The sequence below is a fragment of the Plecotus auritus genome, assembly GCF_963455305.1.
Source record: "Plecotus auritus genome assembly, chromosome: 4".
NCBI lineage: Eukaryota > Metazoa > Chordata > Mammalia > Chiroptera > Vespertilionidae > Plecotus > Plecotus auritus.
Genome location: NC_137775.1, coordinates 65,897,008 through 65,915,172, shown reverse-complemented (window position 1 = coordinate 65,915,172; position 18,165 = coordinate 65,897,008). Strand labels below are relative to the sequence as shown.

General features: G+C 38.7%; 1 protein-coding gene and 1 pseudogene across 2 annotated transcripts in view; both read right to left on the bottom strand.

The window, feature by feature from the left end:
* Nucleotides 1-5,627, bottom strand: part of IMPG1 (interphotoreceptor matrix proteoglycan 1) — a gene marked incomplete at both ends in the record, with an annotated part of 138,103 nt that extends 132,476 nt beyond the window's left edge. The window contains 1 exon segment of the mRNA XM_080665104.1: nucleotides 5,561-5,627. Coding sequence (XP_080521230.1) covers nucleotides 5,561-5,627 — 67 coding nt within the window.
* Nucleotides 5,628-12,262: 6,635 nt separating this feature from the next.
* Nucleotides 12,263-17,037, bottom strand: LOC308246704 (E3 ubiquitin-protein ligase TRAF7-like; annotated as a pseudogene). Its single transcript has 3 exons — nucleotides 16,915-17,037; nucleotides 15,173-16,807; nucleotides 12,263-12,291 (listed from the first exon to the last, which is right to left on the bottom strand). The product of its transcript is annotated as an E3 ubiquitin-protein ligase TRAF7-like (transcript).
* Between the last annotated feature and the right edge of the window lie 1,128 nt (nucleotides 17,038-18,165).

Here is an 18,165-nt window from a genome sequence, read left to right as displayed (position 1 = left end):
ACATTAGTTCACTTATCTTCCTTACTCCTCTATGGGGCAGACACTGCTATTATTATTCCCATTTTATAGATGAGAAACCACAAGAGAAGATAGATATGAGACTGAGCAATTTGCCAAGGCCACATAAGTGACAGAACTGTTCTGTGCAGGTGTGTTCTGTGTTGAATGCAGTCCTATGCAAACCTTAAAGTTTTTATTCTTAACTGTACTGTTATGTGAATGAGGGAGAATCGGGCTGCAGACTTGAGGAGAGAGGAAAGGTTTGGAAATCAGACTGGGAGACTAAGTCAGGGCATCAGAGATGAGTATCACTGTGGAATGACTTGGAGGGCTCGATTAAGCTTATTGACATGATTTTTTTTCCATGGAAACACTCTGTTTATTTGAGATTCTCTAATACCACTTGGCAGCTCAGGAATGGGAGTGAAAAAAGTGAAGACTAAGTTTACCCAGAGTGGAATAACCAAGCAAAGGGGGCAGAAAGTTAAGGGCCAAGTTTCTATTGTAGTAACAAGAAGACTGTTGAATCAGGTTCAGGAGATGACCATAGAAGGTGGGATTAATGTGTAGGACACTGATATTTGGGTGGGCTGAAGAAATGGAGAAACTAGAAGAGGCTGAGGGACTGGTGTGTCTTGATGAGAATACAATCAGATCCTCTGGAAGGAAGGAAGAGAAATTATTAGAAAGGGGTGTTTCAGAGTTGTATATCTCAAGTCTGAAAAAATTGCCAACTTGGAGGTAAAATTTCAGTGTTTGATAGGAAGGTATTTTTGGTTCAGAAGAGGCTTTCCCACTGTGTCAGATCACATCCTTTAGATACAGAACGCAATCTTAAATAAGCCACTTGTTACTAAACTTAGACTTTAAAGGTGGGCATTTAAAGTGACACAATGAATAAATGACTCCACTTCTTTGAGGAGTTTCAAGTATCATACTTCTTTCTTAATGAGTAATAGAACTTCTAAATTTGGTGCTTCCATTTTTTATGGTAGAGCTGAATAATATGGGCAAATATCCTGAGACCAGTCATGCGTATAAATGTTAGAAATGGTCCAGAATCAGTGATCATCTAGTGTTGTTAGCAGAGGAATGTTGGCTTTTGAATTGATAGTAAAAACCATGTTAATTGCACTCACCATATGATATTGGCCTAATTAATTGACTAAGTGGATATTGGATAGGACTAGATACAGCTTAAATCTCAATTTTGGTTCTAACCTTCTCAGCTCAAATGATTGTCTGCCTTAGGTTCCTGACTAGAAATGAGCTGAGTCAGTGAACCAGCAAAATTTTAGAAAGTGAGATTAATTAAAATATGCTTGAGCTTTTGTAAGAAAAGTATCAATATGATTGCTATCTGCAAAGTATTATGATCAGGTCTGAACTAACTACAGTGGGTTAGTATAGTGCCCTTGGGTTTTATAGTAGGGCTTAATTAAGTGCAATTTTGTTTGTCATAAATACAGCAGGAACCTTAAGACAGACAAATTAGCTCTACATATGTTATTTTCTATATGAAGTTAAAGTATTTCTGAAGTGGAAATTTTCATTAATTTTGAGGTCTTGACTTTTCTTCACAAAATTTCATTTGGTTTAGTTTCTTTTAACCCTTTTCCCGGGACAGCAATAATGAAAATAGATGTTGGCTGAGGTGGACGAGGGGACTAGAGATGGTTGAATGAAGAAAACTAAGTTGGAAGGAATTAAGATGACTTTACAAAGGCACACAGAAAGACAATGGTTCCTCAAAAAATGACTGACTGTACATCTATATAATAAAGACGTAATATGCAAATGGTCGTGATGCCTCACGTGTAATAACCAATCAGGAGGAGGCTGCGTGCGCAGCAGGCGCAGGTGGGCGGGGACGTGCAGTGTCAGGGACTTACATGAGGCTCGCATCCCCTTCCCTGGCACCAGGCCTGGGGACACGAGGCTTGTGTCCCCACCCCTGGCGCTGGCCCCAAGGATGTGAAGCTCACGTCTCCGCCCCCGGCGCTGGGCCCAGGGACATGAGGCTTGCAGAGGCCTACCTCTTTGGGGTGATGGATTGCAGGGCTCCTGCACTATGACAGGGCACAGGCCAGGCTGGGGACACCCCCACCCCCGAGTGCATGAATTTTGTGCACTGGGCCACTAATATGCATAGAAGTTCTTTGGTTAATCTCTTCCACTCACCCACCCACCCCAGCCTTCCCTCTGAGATTCGACAGTCTGTTCCATGTTTCTATGTCTCTGAATCTATTTTGTTCATCAGTTTATTTTGTTCATTAGATTCCATATATGAGAGAGATCATGTGATACTTGTCTTTCTCTGGCTGGCTTATTATTATGGTCATTACCACATACATACTGAATTATAATATAAACCTAGATACTATTGTGAAAAAGAAACTTTGTTGCCTGAGATTATTTTAAAACAACATAAAAATCTGTGAACATGATTGAGGCACTATAGGTATACAGGATCTGAGTTTCCAAAGAGGGTTAGCATGCAAATATAGTTGATATTTGAGGTGGTTGCATGCTCATGATTGACAGAAATGGCCAAGAAAGCAGTAGGTCATCTCATTGCTTCTTAATTAACTCACACATATAATAGTCCTTTAGTGTGATCAGTGAAAAAAGCATAGAGGGGCCACAAAGCAGCAATTGCTTCTTTATTTTTAAAGTAAGTATATAATCTAATAAATGGTTTGAAGTGTGCCACAAATTGGATGCAAAGTGTTTTTAATTTACACAGCTTTGATTTTAAGGACACTTTCTCAGATATAATTGAACAAAAATAACCTGCCTTGAACCTTTCAAATTACACTGTCTTGAGACTGTAACAGAGATTTAAAAAAAAATATATAGGAGCTGCAAAGTTAGTGTGACTGTCACTAGGCAGCTATCTCAGATATACAAATGAACCCCTGTTCTCTTCTAATGGAGCCACAATGAGGGAAATACCTTAGAGGAAATTTTATGAAAAGAGAATATATCCCAGTAGTATTAGCAAGAAATGGAGTGGCTTCAAATGCAAATTTCCTGACATTTCACAGCTACTAAAATAATTACCTACCTTGGTGAACTAATAATAACTTAGTTAAAGGTTTCATTTAGTATAACCAAATGTAATGCAAAAGGCACTTACTGTGATAAACACCATTTCCATTTTAGGGCTTGCTAAGGGTGGGTTTTCTCTCTGCCCTTTATCCCACACATCAGAATGTCACAAGTGATTAGATGAAATTATTTATGTGAAATGGAAAGGTAAGAGGATAAAGCAGTGCTGTACACACCCAGTGCGACTGATATCCCCACTATGGATACCGAAGAGAGGAGCCTTGGTATCTCCATGAAGTAATTTTTCTTTAAAACTACTCAACTATCTTTGTTGCACTAAACAATTTTATTTAAGGAATGTTTTAAAATCAAAACCATTTCATTTTTATGTAGCAGTAGAAAAACTACATTCAGAATCTAGAAAGCTTAAAGAAAACCCTTTGAAACAAGGATTGAATCCCTTAGTATTCTGTATTGGGTACATGTAAGCACCCTGGGAATCAAATGGGGAGGGTGGGGGGAGTAGGGAAATCCCTTAAGGGCATAGGAAACCTTTTGAGAAGTAATTTGACAATATGAATCAAATACCATAAAACTGTTTATATTGCTTAGACCCAGTAATTTTAACTTAGTGAATTTATGCTGTCTTAAATACTGACAGAGGCTTATGCACCAAAATGTTCACCAGAATAATACTAATGACAACAAAACAATTAGAAAGAACGATTTCTCTTTTGTTGAGTATTAACTGAAAGAAACATTATACCACCTATAACATAATTCTTGTCAAAACTAGATAGCAATGCAGGCGATTCCTATGATGTACTAGAAGTACGAAAAGCCTGGTATGAAATTGTGTGCAACAGAACTGCAATCATGAACTAATTAAGTAAGCATACATAGGCTGAGGAACCATATGAAGGTGCTAGCACACGCTGTTTGGATGGAAGCACTATGAGTAATTTTTCACATCTTTTTTATTTTTAAAATAATTTATATTAAAAAAACCAAATTCTTGAATTTTAACATCCAATTGTTATGCAAGGCAAGCTAGTTGTATTAAATTGAAATCTTCTCTCTCCTAAAACCATTTCCTATGTAAATACATTCATGATGGGTAATTAGTCACAAATGGGAAACCAGTCTGGCTGAAGTAAATAAACTCTAATTAATGTAGACCTCACTAATTGAAGATTAACAGAAATTCAGATTTGAGATTCTTACAGCATCAAAAGCCCCAAACAAGTAACACGTTAGGATTTTTTATTTTATAGTTATAATACTTTGTTTCATAGAAATAAGTATACAACAAATGGTAGTTTTTTGGTGGGCTTATGTTATTAAACTTTCTACATATAATTATGCAATTTGCAGTTCTTTGTAAGGGGTGATATGTAATATAAAAATAGAAAAAATAGTGAAATTAGTTAACATAATTAAGTAAACAAACAAACAAAAAACCAAAGCTGATTTGCCTGGTCAAGTTTGTGAAACAGACAAAATGACTTGCTTAGCATATTAAGTTCAGAATACATTGAAATACCACCATTTGTTTTTAATTAAAATATTTTTGCTAAATTAAACATTTATATGCAATTGACAATTGAAAGGGGAGGTAAGTAAACTTTTGCTTCCCCCACTATCATTTATGTAGCAAAATATAAAGGCAATTTTTATATAACATTTTCCAGAAATGTTTTTCTCCCTACAAATGCAACCACTAAAAATTACATGTAAAATAACTGACAGAATCAGTTATTTTGTGACTTATAAATATACAACTATTTGTACTTTTCTATGGACATTTTTAAATCAATGGTTCAATTAATATGTTAATTGTCCGAAACTATGTCATCCTTAAAGAAGAATTGAAAATTATTGATTACAAATGTCTTAAAAATATCACGTTTTAAAAATGAGGCTGATTCTTTTTTTAAAAAAAGTAAAGCTTTCTTCAAGTTTTAAAAAATACATTGTTTTTAAAAATATGCCTGTTTTGTAGTTTGCTTTAATTTTAGATTCATTTGAAGATTTGCCATAAGAACATTCAGTATCTAGTTTTTATATACATAAAACTTCAAAAACTACCAAGTTTCTGAGTTGGTTGTAATCATAAACTCTGAAGCTAAAGCACATTTTCTATTTTCTAAGGGAAAGCAACTCATGATTTAACTATTAGAAGGTAAGAAATACACTTTTTGTCTGATCATAAATGAAAAAAACAGTAATTATATTTTTTAGATTTTATTTGTCAATTTTAAGGAGTTGGATGCATTCATCTCTCTGATTTTGTTAGTATAAATTGCAATTTAGGATTATGTAGCAAATATTTAATAAAGTAAAAACCATTTTGGACAATCATTTAATCAATCAATCAATATTTATTTAGGGCCTATCATATACTAGCCCTCTGAGATACAGTGGTAAACTTGTTGATTTTGAATGTTCACTTCTGTAAATAGATTTTACAGGTAAGCAATTTAAAAACAAGCAAATTTAAATAACATACCTTTGTTTCCTTGAACTTGGAGAAAAATCCAAATAACAAAAATAGCTCTTCTGGTTTCCAAATACATTCTTACTTTTGTGCATTGGTAAATCTAGTAACAATCATGGAAGGGCCCCAAATCTCATTAAAAAAGAAAAGGACAGAAATAGGGAAAATAATTAAATATTGATGCAAGTTGAGTGAGGATAACCTTCTTGGTTTACCTTTACGAGGGTGCGGATTTATGAAGAACACGAAGCAGTGTCTGTTTCTGGAGTAATCTGCTTATCTGCTTCTCAGGTGTAATCTCTGTTCAAGGGCCAGCTGGAGGAACCTTTATTTCATTAACCTTCCGGAAGAGCATCTGTCCGCCTAGCCCCAGGACCCCAAATGCCATTATAAACAAGTGTCCACAGACAGAAGGATTGCTTTTTTTCTTAGTTACTTACCTGTTACAGTGACACAGGGAACCAGGGGACATCCTGCCAAATGCAGAAGAAGGCTGACAGTTGGGGTCAAATGTTTTCCAAAATGACACCCACAAGGAACATCCATTGAAAGAGCTTAGCTGCTGTCCCTGGAAGTATGTGGTTATTCAATATGTGTTAGTCTCCAGAGGCCGCAAGCCTCATAGAAATGTACTGCTTTGTAAATTGCTTTCTTTCTGGCATTACATACAAATGACTTTTTTTGGTTTAAGTCTGGTTTTAATTTTTAAAAATTTGTTACTTATGCACAGAGTAGAATCAAATAGTTCTACAAAGTTTGTGAAAAATAATGCTGCCATACCTCCATTCAAAGGCAATCACTTTTTTAAAAAAGATCTTTATTTATTTATATATTTTTAACGATTTTAAATTGATTTTTTAGAGTCAGAGGAAGGGAAAGGGAGAGAGAAACATCGGTGTGAACGAAACATTGATAGGCTGCCTCCTGCATGCCTCCTACAGGGGATCAAGTCCGCACTAGGGCATGTGCCCTGACCAGGAATCAAACGGACAACCCTTTGGTGTACTGGGTGATGCCCAACTAGCTGAGCCACACCAGCCAGGGCCAAAGGCAATCAGTTTTAATTCTTTAAGTTAATTCTTCTAGTATTCTCATTCATACCTGGAAATAGTATGCTTCTATCACTATTTTTTCATTTTTCACTTTTAGATAATATCTAATAATGAATATTGAGAATATCTTCCCTTCCACACACACCCTTCCCATTCTTCATAAACATGTACTTGTCCCCTCCACCCACCTCAGTATCACTGTATTTTCAGTTTATTGAATATTCAATTTAATATCATTGTGACTGTATACATACTACATAGCTGAGCTATGGAGTACACTGTAATTACTAATATGTATTGAGCTCTTATGTTGTGATAGACACTGTCCTTATATATCTACATAGTTTATATATATATCCAATATATATACATACATATGTATATTACTTAGTGCAACATTATAAGGTAAGCAGCAATTATTATTATCTCTGTTTTATATTTGAAGAAACTAAGGTATATGTGGCAGAGCCAGGAACTCAAAGAGACTGGTTCAGGACCCTAATACAGGTAACCATTATTCCCTCCAATGCTTTTTGCAGTTGTCTCATTTATTTCCCCTTCATTTTCTATATGCAAAACCATAAATTCTCTCCAGATGCTACCCCAGATGTGTAAATTTTCTCCTCATAAGGTAGTCTGTCTTTCCCAGGACTTTCTAACCCTCTCTAGGCTGTATTAATTTATTGTTACAGTTCACAGCAGGCATCTGAAAGTCTCCCTTGACAATTATCCTGGGGATTCCTTTTACCTCTTGTGTTGGATCCCCTGTTTTCTGGATCCCATGTTGCCTCCTTTCTGAACCTAATCTCTTATTTTAGCAGAGCACATGTTCCAGTAGATTATGATAGAAAATTCATAGATAAATTTGGGCTCTTATGTTTGAAAATGGATTCTTTCTATCCTCATCCTTTGATTGATAGCTTGGCCAGAGTTATAGACTGAATGTTTGTGTCCTTCCAAAATTCATATGTTGAAAACCCAACCCCATGTGATGTATTTGGACGTGGGGCCTTTGGGAGGTGATTGGGTCATGAGGGTTAAGCTCTCATGAATGGAATTAGTTCTCTTAAAAAAGAGGCACCAGGGGGCTCCTTTGCTTTGTTTTGTCATGTGAGGCACAGTGACAAGATGGATCTCTATGAACTAGGAAGCAGTCTATCATCAGACACTGAATATGCCTGTATTTTAATCTCAGACTTCCCAGCCTCTAGAACTGCAAGAAATAAAAATCTGTTGTTTATAAGCTACTCTATCTATGGCACTCTGTTAAAGCAACTGGAAAGAACTAAGACAACTGGATATAGAATTCTAGGTTGGAAATAAGTTCACTTAAAATAGTGAAAACATTAACCCACGTTCTTCTTGTGCCGTGCCAGCACAGCCAAGGGTTCCGAGAGCCTGAGGGGGGCGGGGCGGTGAAGGATGTAGAAAAGACAGACAAAGAGAATAAGCTGGGTCTAGATCTTCCTGTGCCTGGCTGAGGCCACAGAGAAAAGATCCTGAAGGCAAGCTGAGCCTTTATTTTATAGTCAGAGGTAAACAAGGTAGTGGTCACCATAGTTTACAATGTTCTTGTGAGTTTCACTTGTTTTGGCAGCACTTGCTGCACCTCCCACAGCCCATTAGCTACCCAGGAAGGATTCTAGGGAGCGTCATAAGGTCAAGCTTAATTATGTTAAGAGGGCTGTGCCCTCTAAGCTGGGACTTGTTTGTGGCTTTGCCAACAGGTCAGTCGGAGGCTTAACCCTTTAACCGCTCCCTACACTACTAGCTATTTTGCTGCTAAAATCTGGAGTCCTTTTTGTTCTTGATTCTTTGTATAAGATCTTTTCTTCACTGGAAGCTCATAGAAAACTTTTCTTTGTCCCAATGTTCTGATATTGCATGGTGATCTTGCTGGTTGTAGCTCTATTTTAATCCATTGCATAGAGGCATTTAGAGGACCTTTAATCTGGGTATTTATGTTCTTCAGTTATTGAAAAACTCCTTTAGATATTTGATTTTCATATTTCATTTTCTATATTTTCTCTTTCTGGAATCCATATTATTTTGATGAAGGCATTCTTGAACTGGTTCTTTAACTATTAATATCTATCTTTTTCTTCTATTTTCTTCTAACTCATACATACTCTTTATGCTCTGATTTCCAGAACGTTTTATCAACTTAACATTTTAAAACTTCTTTGGTTTTTATATCTCTACTGTCATTGATAAGTTTTGGGGAATCATTTTTGGTGGTTTTGTCTTTTTTCTTTGCTTTTATATTTTAATAAGATACTGTTTTAGGGTTTTAGGGAAACAATTTATCTCTTTAAAAATATTTCAGTTTCAAAAATGATTTTCTTCTTAAGTCTCTATTTTATCCAAGCTGCATTTTAAAATTTCTTTTTTATTTTCTATTTTTTATATTAGAAGTTTTTCTCAAATATCTGGTAATCCTTCACTGACCATTCACTTATATTTAAGTCTGTGAATAACTGACTGAAAGTTCTGTGTATGAGACTGAAATTTGTCAGCTGTGGTCTTCATGTAGGTTAATCAGGCTAGGCTACTTCCTTCTTAGGGTTCTAAAATAAAATACAGGATGCCCAGTTAAATTTAAATTTAAGATAAACAAAAAATAACTTCATAATATAAATATGTCACAAATATTGCATGTGACATACTAAAAATTATTTGTTTATCTAAGATTCAAATTTAACTGGGTAATCTATATTTTTATTTACTACATCTAGCAACCCTCTTTCTAAAATACCTGAACTTAGTATCTTTAAATATTTCCTCTGCAGGGGGTCAGATATCCCAGAAAAGACTACTAATCTCTTGATATTAGGATAAAGACCAACTCTCAATGTATCAGCACATAAGCTGAGAATGATGTCTGGGGCCTTAATATTCTTATGTATATTTTAACTTAATTTTTCTACTTTCAGAGAAATACCATCACTCTCACATCTGCCAAATATTTAATACTTCAGACAGTGTTTTACCCTGACAAAAAATAAACCTTCAGCCTTCTGTTGAGTGGCCAAGAGGACTGTCTTTTCAACAAATAACATCATATGCCACTGCCCTCCCAACAAACAAAAAATGGACCTAGAAATAGACATTACACCTTATACAGACATGAAAATGAACCACACACATAAATATAAAATGCACATAAAAATTCTAGAAAGAAATATAGAAGCAAATTTTTAGGCTTGGTGATGAGATTTTAGATACAACATAAAAGCATGATCCATGAAAGAAAAAAAAGTGATAGCTTTTGATTTTATTAAAATGATTAACTTCTCACCCTGATCGGTTTGGCTCAGTCGATAGAGCATCGGCCTGCAAACTCAAGGGTCCCAGGTTCCATTCCGGTCAAGGGCATGTACCTTGGTTGCGGGTACATCCCCAGTGGGGAGTGTGCAGGAGGCAACTGATTGATGTTTTCTCTCTCATCAATGTTTCTAACTCTCTATCCCTCTTCCTTCCTCTCTGTAAAAAAAATCAATAAAATATATTAAAACAAATGATTAACTTCTGTTCTATTAAAGAGACTGTAAACAAAATTAAAAGGTAAGCCACAGATTTGGAGAAGACATTTACAAAATACAAAATATACAAAGAAAATGTAAAACTCAACAATAAGAAAATCTAACAACTCAGTTAAAAATGAGTCAAAGATCTGAACTTGAGACCTCTTCAGAGAAGGTATACAACATCAGCATCATCATGAGGAAATGCAAATTGAAACATCAGTGAGATATCACTACATGCATATTAGAATGACTAAAATGAGGGAAAACATTGGCACTACAATTGCTGGCAGAGATTCAGAGCAAAGAAACTCTCATTTATTAGTGGTGGGAGTGCAAATTGGTACACATACTTTAGAAGACAGTTTTTTTTACAAAACTGAAATAGTCTTTCCATACAATCCAGCAATCACTCCCAGGTATTTACCCAACTTATTTGAAAAGTATATCCACACTAAAACCTGTACTTGAATTTTGATAGCAACCTTGTCATAATTGCCCAAACCCAAATGCAATCAAGATGCTTTTTAGTAGGTGAGCTAGTTAATAAAGAAACTATGTATATCCATGATGGAATACTATTAGCAATAAGAAAGTATGAGCTATCATGCTATGCAAAGACATGGATGAATCTTAAATGCACATTGTTAGACTAAAAAAGCCATTCTAAAAAGGCTGCATACTTTATCATTCCATTTATATGAAACTCTAGAAAAGGCAAACAGGTAAAAAGATTAGTAGTTTCAGGCGTTTTGGGGTGTGTGTGCTTTGAATAAATGAAGCGTAGGGGATTAGGGCAGTGAAACTATCTTACCTAATAATAGACAAACATGTAAATTGACTGTACCTCCACTACGCCACCAGCCAATCAGGAGTGACATGCAAATTAACCCAACAAAGATGGCGGTTAATTTGCATACACAGGTGCTGAGTGACGGGGGTGGGATGCTTGTGTTGTCGCCATGGCGACGATGCAGGCATTCTGCCCCACCCCCAGTCTCTCAGGGCCTCTGGGCAGCATGGGAAGGCGGGGCCGGAACAGAAAGAGGCAGCTCCCAGAGTGGAAAGGGGCTGGGCTGGAGTGGAAAGGCGGTGCCGGCAGCCAGGGAAAGGAAAGCCCATTCTAGCATGAATCTTCGTGCATTGGGTTTCTAGTCTATAATAATAAAAGAGTAATATGCTAATTAGACTGATGTCCTTCCGGATGATCTTCCAGAAGAAGCTGGGCTGTGAGGGAAGCCTGGGTCCCGGGTACCTGCAGGTGGCCAGAGGTAAGCATGGGTCCTGGGTGTCAGAGGGAAGCCGGTGCTGGCAGTGGGGGAAGGAAGGCCTACGATTCCACTAATTTCATGCATCAGGCCTCTAGTTTTATATAATATTGTATTGCATGACACCATAAATTTCTCAAAACCCATAGAACTTTACAGCAGAGAAGTGAATCTTAAGGCTTGTAAATTAAAAAAAAAATTCTTTAAGTTGCACCTAACTATGCTAATAGTGACAGTGCAGGATGTGACAAAAGAATGTATAAAACAAACTCACTGAAGGGAATGGGGGAAGCTGACCTAAATAAATTTGGAAATGAGTGAAATCTGTGAGACTGGAAGCAAATGGAACTGTATATATGCAGTGTACTCTAGTTGAAAAAATTGCTTTGGGGCTATGAGTTAACAATTCTGTAACAACTATAACATGCATATTGGAACTGTACAGATAAGCAAATGGATGGCTAATGGTGGGAGCCAGGCTTCTCACTATTGAAGTGGGAGGTTACAGACAAGCAAGGGAGAGAAGCAAAAATAACACTACTCCATAATGGTAATGCAGTAGAGACATTATAAACTCACATTTAGTTTAATATAGGTAGAGATGGGTATATATGTAGATACTAACATATACTAATAAACATATATTAATTTATATATTAATTGCATGTTATATATATATTTATGGATATGTGTATGTGTACTGGTTAGTATACACATTTTTCCTTTCTCTGTCAGCTAATAGAACCTTGAAGCAATGAGACCCTAATAGCAATGAACACAGCACCCAAATCATTGTTCTTACCATTCTTCAATAAAATAAACCAGGACTCCCTGGAGAAATGGCTGGTTCTAAAACTGGGAAGGACATATTCAGGATGAATCTGGAGTGTCTTGTAGTGCTAGACAGTAAGGGAGTGCTCAAACACAACAAAAAAAGCAAAATTGAAAAATCCCACAATGGTGGAAATATGTCAAAGGGACATAGAGTCCAACTGAAAGGCTCCAAATGGCCCAAAGTGAAGCAATTTGAGGCATAAAATAGTGTTCAATTATGACACAAAATGTAACATAAATATCAACAAGTCCAAAGTAATACAGATAAATTATTAAATAAATAAATAGACAAATATCCTGTGCAGAACAATTCTAAGAAATTTATGTAGATAATTCACTTTCCAGGAAGGGAAGTGTGCGACCTGCAGACAGTGACTTCCTTCTAAAGAGTACAATACAGAAAGGGGAAAGAAAACAGGAACTTTATTGAACAAATATAACCTTGATCAAGGTCAACATCAACAGTGAAGTCATGTTATTAGTATGCTTCCTTCATAGGGTGTTATGGGATGGCACTTTACCTCTGTGGTCTTTCTCCCAAAAAAACAAAAATGCCAGTCCAATCATGAAAACACCATCAGACAAGTCCAAACTGAGGGACATCCTACAGAATTACCTGATCAGGACTTCTCAAAATTGTCAAGGTCATCGAAAATAAGGTAAGTCTGAGAAACTGCCAGAGCCAAGACTTACCTGAGGAGAGATAATAACTAAATGTAATGAGGTGTCCTGGATGGAATCTTGGAATAGAAAAAGGACAGCGTTGACCTATGAACCAGGAGGTCATGGTTTGATTCCTGGTCAGGGCATATGACTGGGTTGTGGGCTTGATCCTCAGTGTGGGGCTCAATCCCCAGTGTGGGGCGTGCAGGAGGCAGCTGATCAATGATTCTCTCTCATCATTGATGTTTCTAACTCTCTCTCCCGTTCCTTTCTGAAATCAATAAAAATATATTAAAAAAAAAACAGTAACTGAGAAATCTGAGTAATGTATGAGCTTCAGTTAATGATAACACATCAATATTTGTTCATTAAATGTTCATAATAATAGGGGAAACTGTGAAGAGGGTATATGGGGACATTTTATCTTTACAATTTTTCTGTAAGTTTAAATCTATTATAAAATGAAAAGTTTATTGTAAAGTATATGCTTTCAGAAAGAATTAAAAGTGTAGGATTATCTCCTTCCACAGAGGATTTCCTTTGCTTCTTCCAAGCACTGGGGATTATCAGCAAGCCACCATCAGCTTAATGAAACTTGCGAGTTGACGATTCAACAACACAGATAATTCAAAGCTGGGCTGTACTTGGTGGAGGCATGGTGCACTTCGTGTTCACCTTTGTTCCTAAAATGCAGCCCTTTGGAGCTTCCCAGGGCTTTACTCTGGATGGCCTGGACTCCAACTTTTGTCCCTTTCCTACAAGAGACTTTCAAAAGCACTATTCAACTCTTCTCTCGCTTTCAGATCCGCAAATGCTCTGGGGCAAAAGTGGCCCCCAAATCTAGGCTCACTTGCCTTGATTCTGACGTCTGATAAATCTCTGTTCTAATAATGCTTCACTATTTGTACACTCTCCATTCCCTTTAATCAGATGATTTTATATTTCATCCAGTTTTTCTACATTTCCTTAGCAGGAGGATTGCTCCAAGCGACCTCCTTGCTTTATCTATTGCAAAAATTCTCAAACTATTACTGCTGTCTCCTTCCTCATTCTGTTTATTGTTATGGTTTCCTTTAATATTATTTTCTGGGGTTATCCAGAGATAGCATTAATGAGTTTTCAGCACTCATCTTTAACTACAGCTTATTTTGATGATATCTAAAGGAAATTAGGGGGGTTCTTGAGATATTTTGAGTCACCATCAAAATGAGTGACCAGGCAGGAATAGATGAACTACTCTTAGAAAGAACCAGTCCTAGGCCAGGTAGGCAGTGCCATAAGTATTAAATCTTTGATCTGGGGAGAATAGGTTCTATTGCCTTTCATAAAAACCCAGTGTCCTCACCTGTACTTCTGGGTGTCTTGAATACATATCTTTCTTGTTATTACAAAATTCATCCTCTGTCGTTCAGAGAGTTTTGCTTGCATGATCACCCGTATCTTAGGAAGTATGGATGTAATATACAGAAAGACACAAGGGCAATACCAATTAGAATGTCATCTAAGGTGGGCTTCCATCTTCTGTATTTATTCTCCAGATAATCATTTCATTTTGGCATTCAGCTAAAGACTACAGAATTAAATAAAAGGGCTGCCTCTAGCAAATGAGAGGAGGAGCAGCAGATAGAAACTGACAAAAGCTGACTGCATAAGGGCAGGAATGAAGGGAGGCAATTGTAGGGCCTGGGATGAGAGTTTTAATGGGGATATGAATGATAGCAACCCAGTGAAGGAGGCTCTGTATCCTCATCTCTCTTCATTATTTTCTCAGAGACCTTTTTGATGAATCCTGGGAGAACTTGAATGACCCGATTCTCTTGTGGAGGCAAAGCAAGTCAGCCTTTCTCTACAGGTTGTTAGCAAAGAGCTCTTCCCTGTCTATCCTCTCTGCCCTTCTGCAAGTCCTTGGTAATAAGTCTAGTAACAGAAAAGACTGAACTAGTCCCTCCATGGGAAAAATAATTATAAGATAAACACTAGGAAAGCAGATAACTTCTAAATCTTAAATGCATGCATCTAATTTGTTTTTACAGTCTATGTAGCTTTTATTTCAATCAGGAAATAATCAAATCTATATATAATCTAAACACAGTAGAAAAGGTGACTAAAAAGGCCACAGTCCATCTGGGGTGGGACAGGAGGGTGGGTTGGCCACACTTGTATCTGGCCCCAAAGAGCGGGGCCTAAGCATTTTCCTGGCAGCAGCAATGATAGGGCCATGCACAGGGAGGCCTGCTGGCATAGGGCAGAGAGGCAACTGCCTGGCTGCATGAGCCTGCTCACCTGTCGCACAGAGAAGGCAAAGGCCTTCTATGATGGGCCCGGCCTGGATTCTCTGTTGGCAAGTCCAAACTTTCACAGTGCTGTCCACACTGCTGTGGAGAGCTGGTCCTGGGACATGGGACTGCATGCTGATCATGTTGTTTATACTCCAAACTCTGAGGGACTGTAGGATATGCTGAAGACTTTGGTTTCATTTGGCATTGAGATGACTGTCAGGGCATACATGGTGCCCACATGACCCATCAGTTTCTACACCTACTTGAACTTGATGTTCGACAAGTGGATAAATTTCTCCTACGTGCCCCAGACAAAGTGATTTCTTATGGTGACAGAGTAGACACTGCCACTGACAGCTGCTGGACATGGATGCAGTAGAGGGTCTGGATGTCCCATAGCTGATTGTCTGGTAGGAGCCACTGTACAAGTAGCTTTGGGCAGCTACCAGGACCTACACCCAGTAATTGAGACCAATGAGCTCTTTCTTCAACTTCAGCTTGGTGCCCACCATATTCCAGACTTGGTGGCTTTCAAAGAGCTGCTGAAGAATATGCTGTATGAGGAGACCAATGTGCACTCAAGTTGTTTGGGTCCAGATCTGGATGTCCAGGTTCTGGATGTGTCACATGATGATGGGGTAGTCCGCAGGGCTATGGTAGAGCTTTAACCCCTGGATGTAGAGGACAAGCACAATGCTGTCATGGCCCTCCAGCATTGTAGGTGGTACAGGCATCCCCCACCTTTATGCTCTTGTCAGAGGAGCCATTAAAAAGCAGGTCACCCACGGAATAGATAACAGGACCCTGGTGGCCCATCAAGTTTCCTTTGTACTTGAAGGTCTTCTGAGGGTCATAGGATCCTAGGATGCACATGTGTATTGATGTGGGACAGGTCCTCATTCAACAGGGATGTGTCCCTCCAGAAATCTATGAGGTCCTCACTAAGCTTGTTCTGGTTTTTGTCCAGGACATCAGACTTGAACTCAGAGCTCTTCTCCAGATGGTCAATCTTCTTGAGAGCTTGCCTAGGATGAAGCAAAGAAAAGCAATCTTCTGGTCCTTCTGGACCAGTGTCACATGTATCTTGTGGAAGCTGTGGACCATCTGCTGCGGGAACTCCTTCAGGTACCTCTCATATGTGTCCTGGTTCCCAGTGAATGTGAACCCCACTTGGAACGGTACACTTGCTGTGCTCTCACTCCTTGAGGTGGGCCTCCAGGTTCATCTTGTGGAAGGACGAACAGCTGGGCTTGTTGGGGCACTGCACAGGCTTGTAGTCACAGCTGTCCTCATGGTCTTTCTGGCCGCTGAGCTCCTTCCGGCTATTGAGCTTGATGCTGAAAGGGCACCTGTCAGGGTCTACCCCAAAGATGATGATCTTCCTAACCCCACTGCCTGGACAGCCATGCCTACAGAGGATGAAGAGCTCCCAGATCTGCTCGGCCACTGCAATGTTTACCATGACTGTCAGTGTGGCATTGTCCATGGAACACTTCTATGACTTCATGGTGCATCTTTGACAAAACATGTGTTCACATGTGGTGATCACCCTGCACTTGAACATACTGCAGCAGAGCTGGCAGAAGTGCTTCCCTGAGGGCTGCTCAGCAAACACCAGTGGCTCTGGCTCCTCTTTGTCCTAAGGTAGAGCACAGGACAGGCTGGACTCAGGGTGGGTGTGTGGCTGGAGATGGCAGAGTCAGAGTGGTGCAAGGTGCTGATGGGGGACATGCTGTCCTCATCCTAAGGGGAGTAGGCAAGGGTGCTGGAGGAAGAGGGCATCCTGGGGTGATGTTTGTGTATGCCGATCCCATCGGCTTTTGTGATGGTGGTGACTTCTGAAAAGGTGAACCCTAAGATCACTTTCATTCTGGTCCCTGTGGTGACACCTGGAATGGGAAAGTTGGTAGGCCCTCTGCCCCCCAAAAACCAGCTGTAGTGGGTGCTCTTGCTTAGCTCATGCTCTAGTCTAGAGAGACACCAAGGCTGCTCGGGAACATCCAAGGCCCACAGCCACCTGGGAGAGGTAGTGCCACCCTCCCACTTCATTGTGTCCCCTTGGCCACAAGCAGTGTTTCATAATAATGATTAGCACAAAGACAGGCAGCTAAGAGAATTAATAAGGTATGTTCCATGTCAGCAAGTTACATATATTTCTTCTATATAAAGTCATGATAATTTTTGCACTCTCATCAGTGAATTGAATTTTATAGACACTAAACTCAGTTTAAATGATGCCATTGAAAAATTTTAGACGTCTGAATTCCTCCAGTGCTCATTGCCTGAGCACTTAGACACAAAAAGGAAGAGTGAATGGTCAGCCTGGTCAAGGGCTGCGAAGAAAACCAAGAAGATGAATGCTAAGGATATGCTATTGGATCTGTGATAGGGAGAAATCCATGACCTTTGGGAGAGAATGCCAGTAGCATAATAGAGCAGGAAGTCAGCTTGCAGTATATTGCAGAGTAATTGGATAGTGGAAAAGTGACAGTGAATGAGACTTCTTTTTTGTACAGTCTAGCAGTGAAAGGTGAGACAGAATTAGTCTGACAAGCTAGCCAGGCCAAAGCACTTAAAAATAAAAAGGATTGTGTATAGGCAGAGAGGGAGGCATAGGAGAGACTTGCATTTGTAGCAAAGTTCAAGGTGGGGGCAAGAGGGAGAGAGAGGGGGAAAAGAAGAGGGGGAGAGAGAGAGGAGAGAGAGAGAGAGAGAGAGAGAGAGAGAGAGAGAGAGAGATTGATTCCTAGCATAAGATTCCCAGCAGCGAGTGTTCTGTCTGTCTAATAAGCACTTACCCTAAAAGGGAGTTTCCAGAATTGCCTCAGTTTTGTAGGACTCAAAGGAATTTTAGAGCATGAAACATACAGACATTTGCCCTGGTGGGACTTACAATCTAAAAGTGATACTGTGCACACAAAGAAAATATTCAATACTTTTCAAAATACCAGCCAAAGGATGTGTGCCGAAACACTAACCATAATAACAAACATAGGG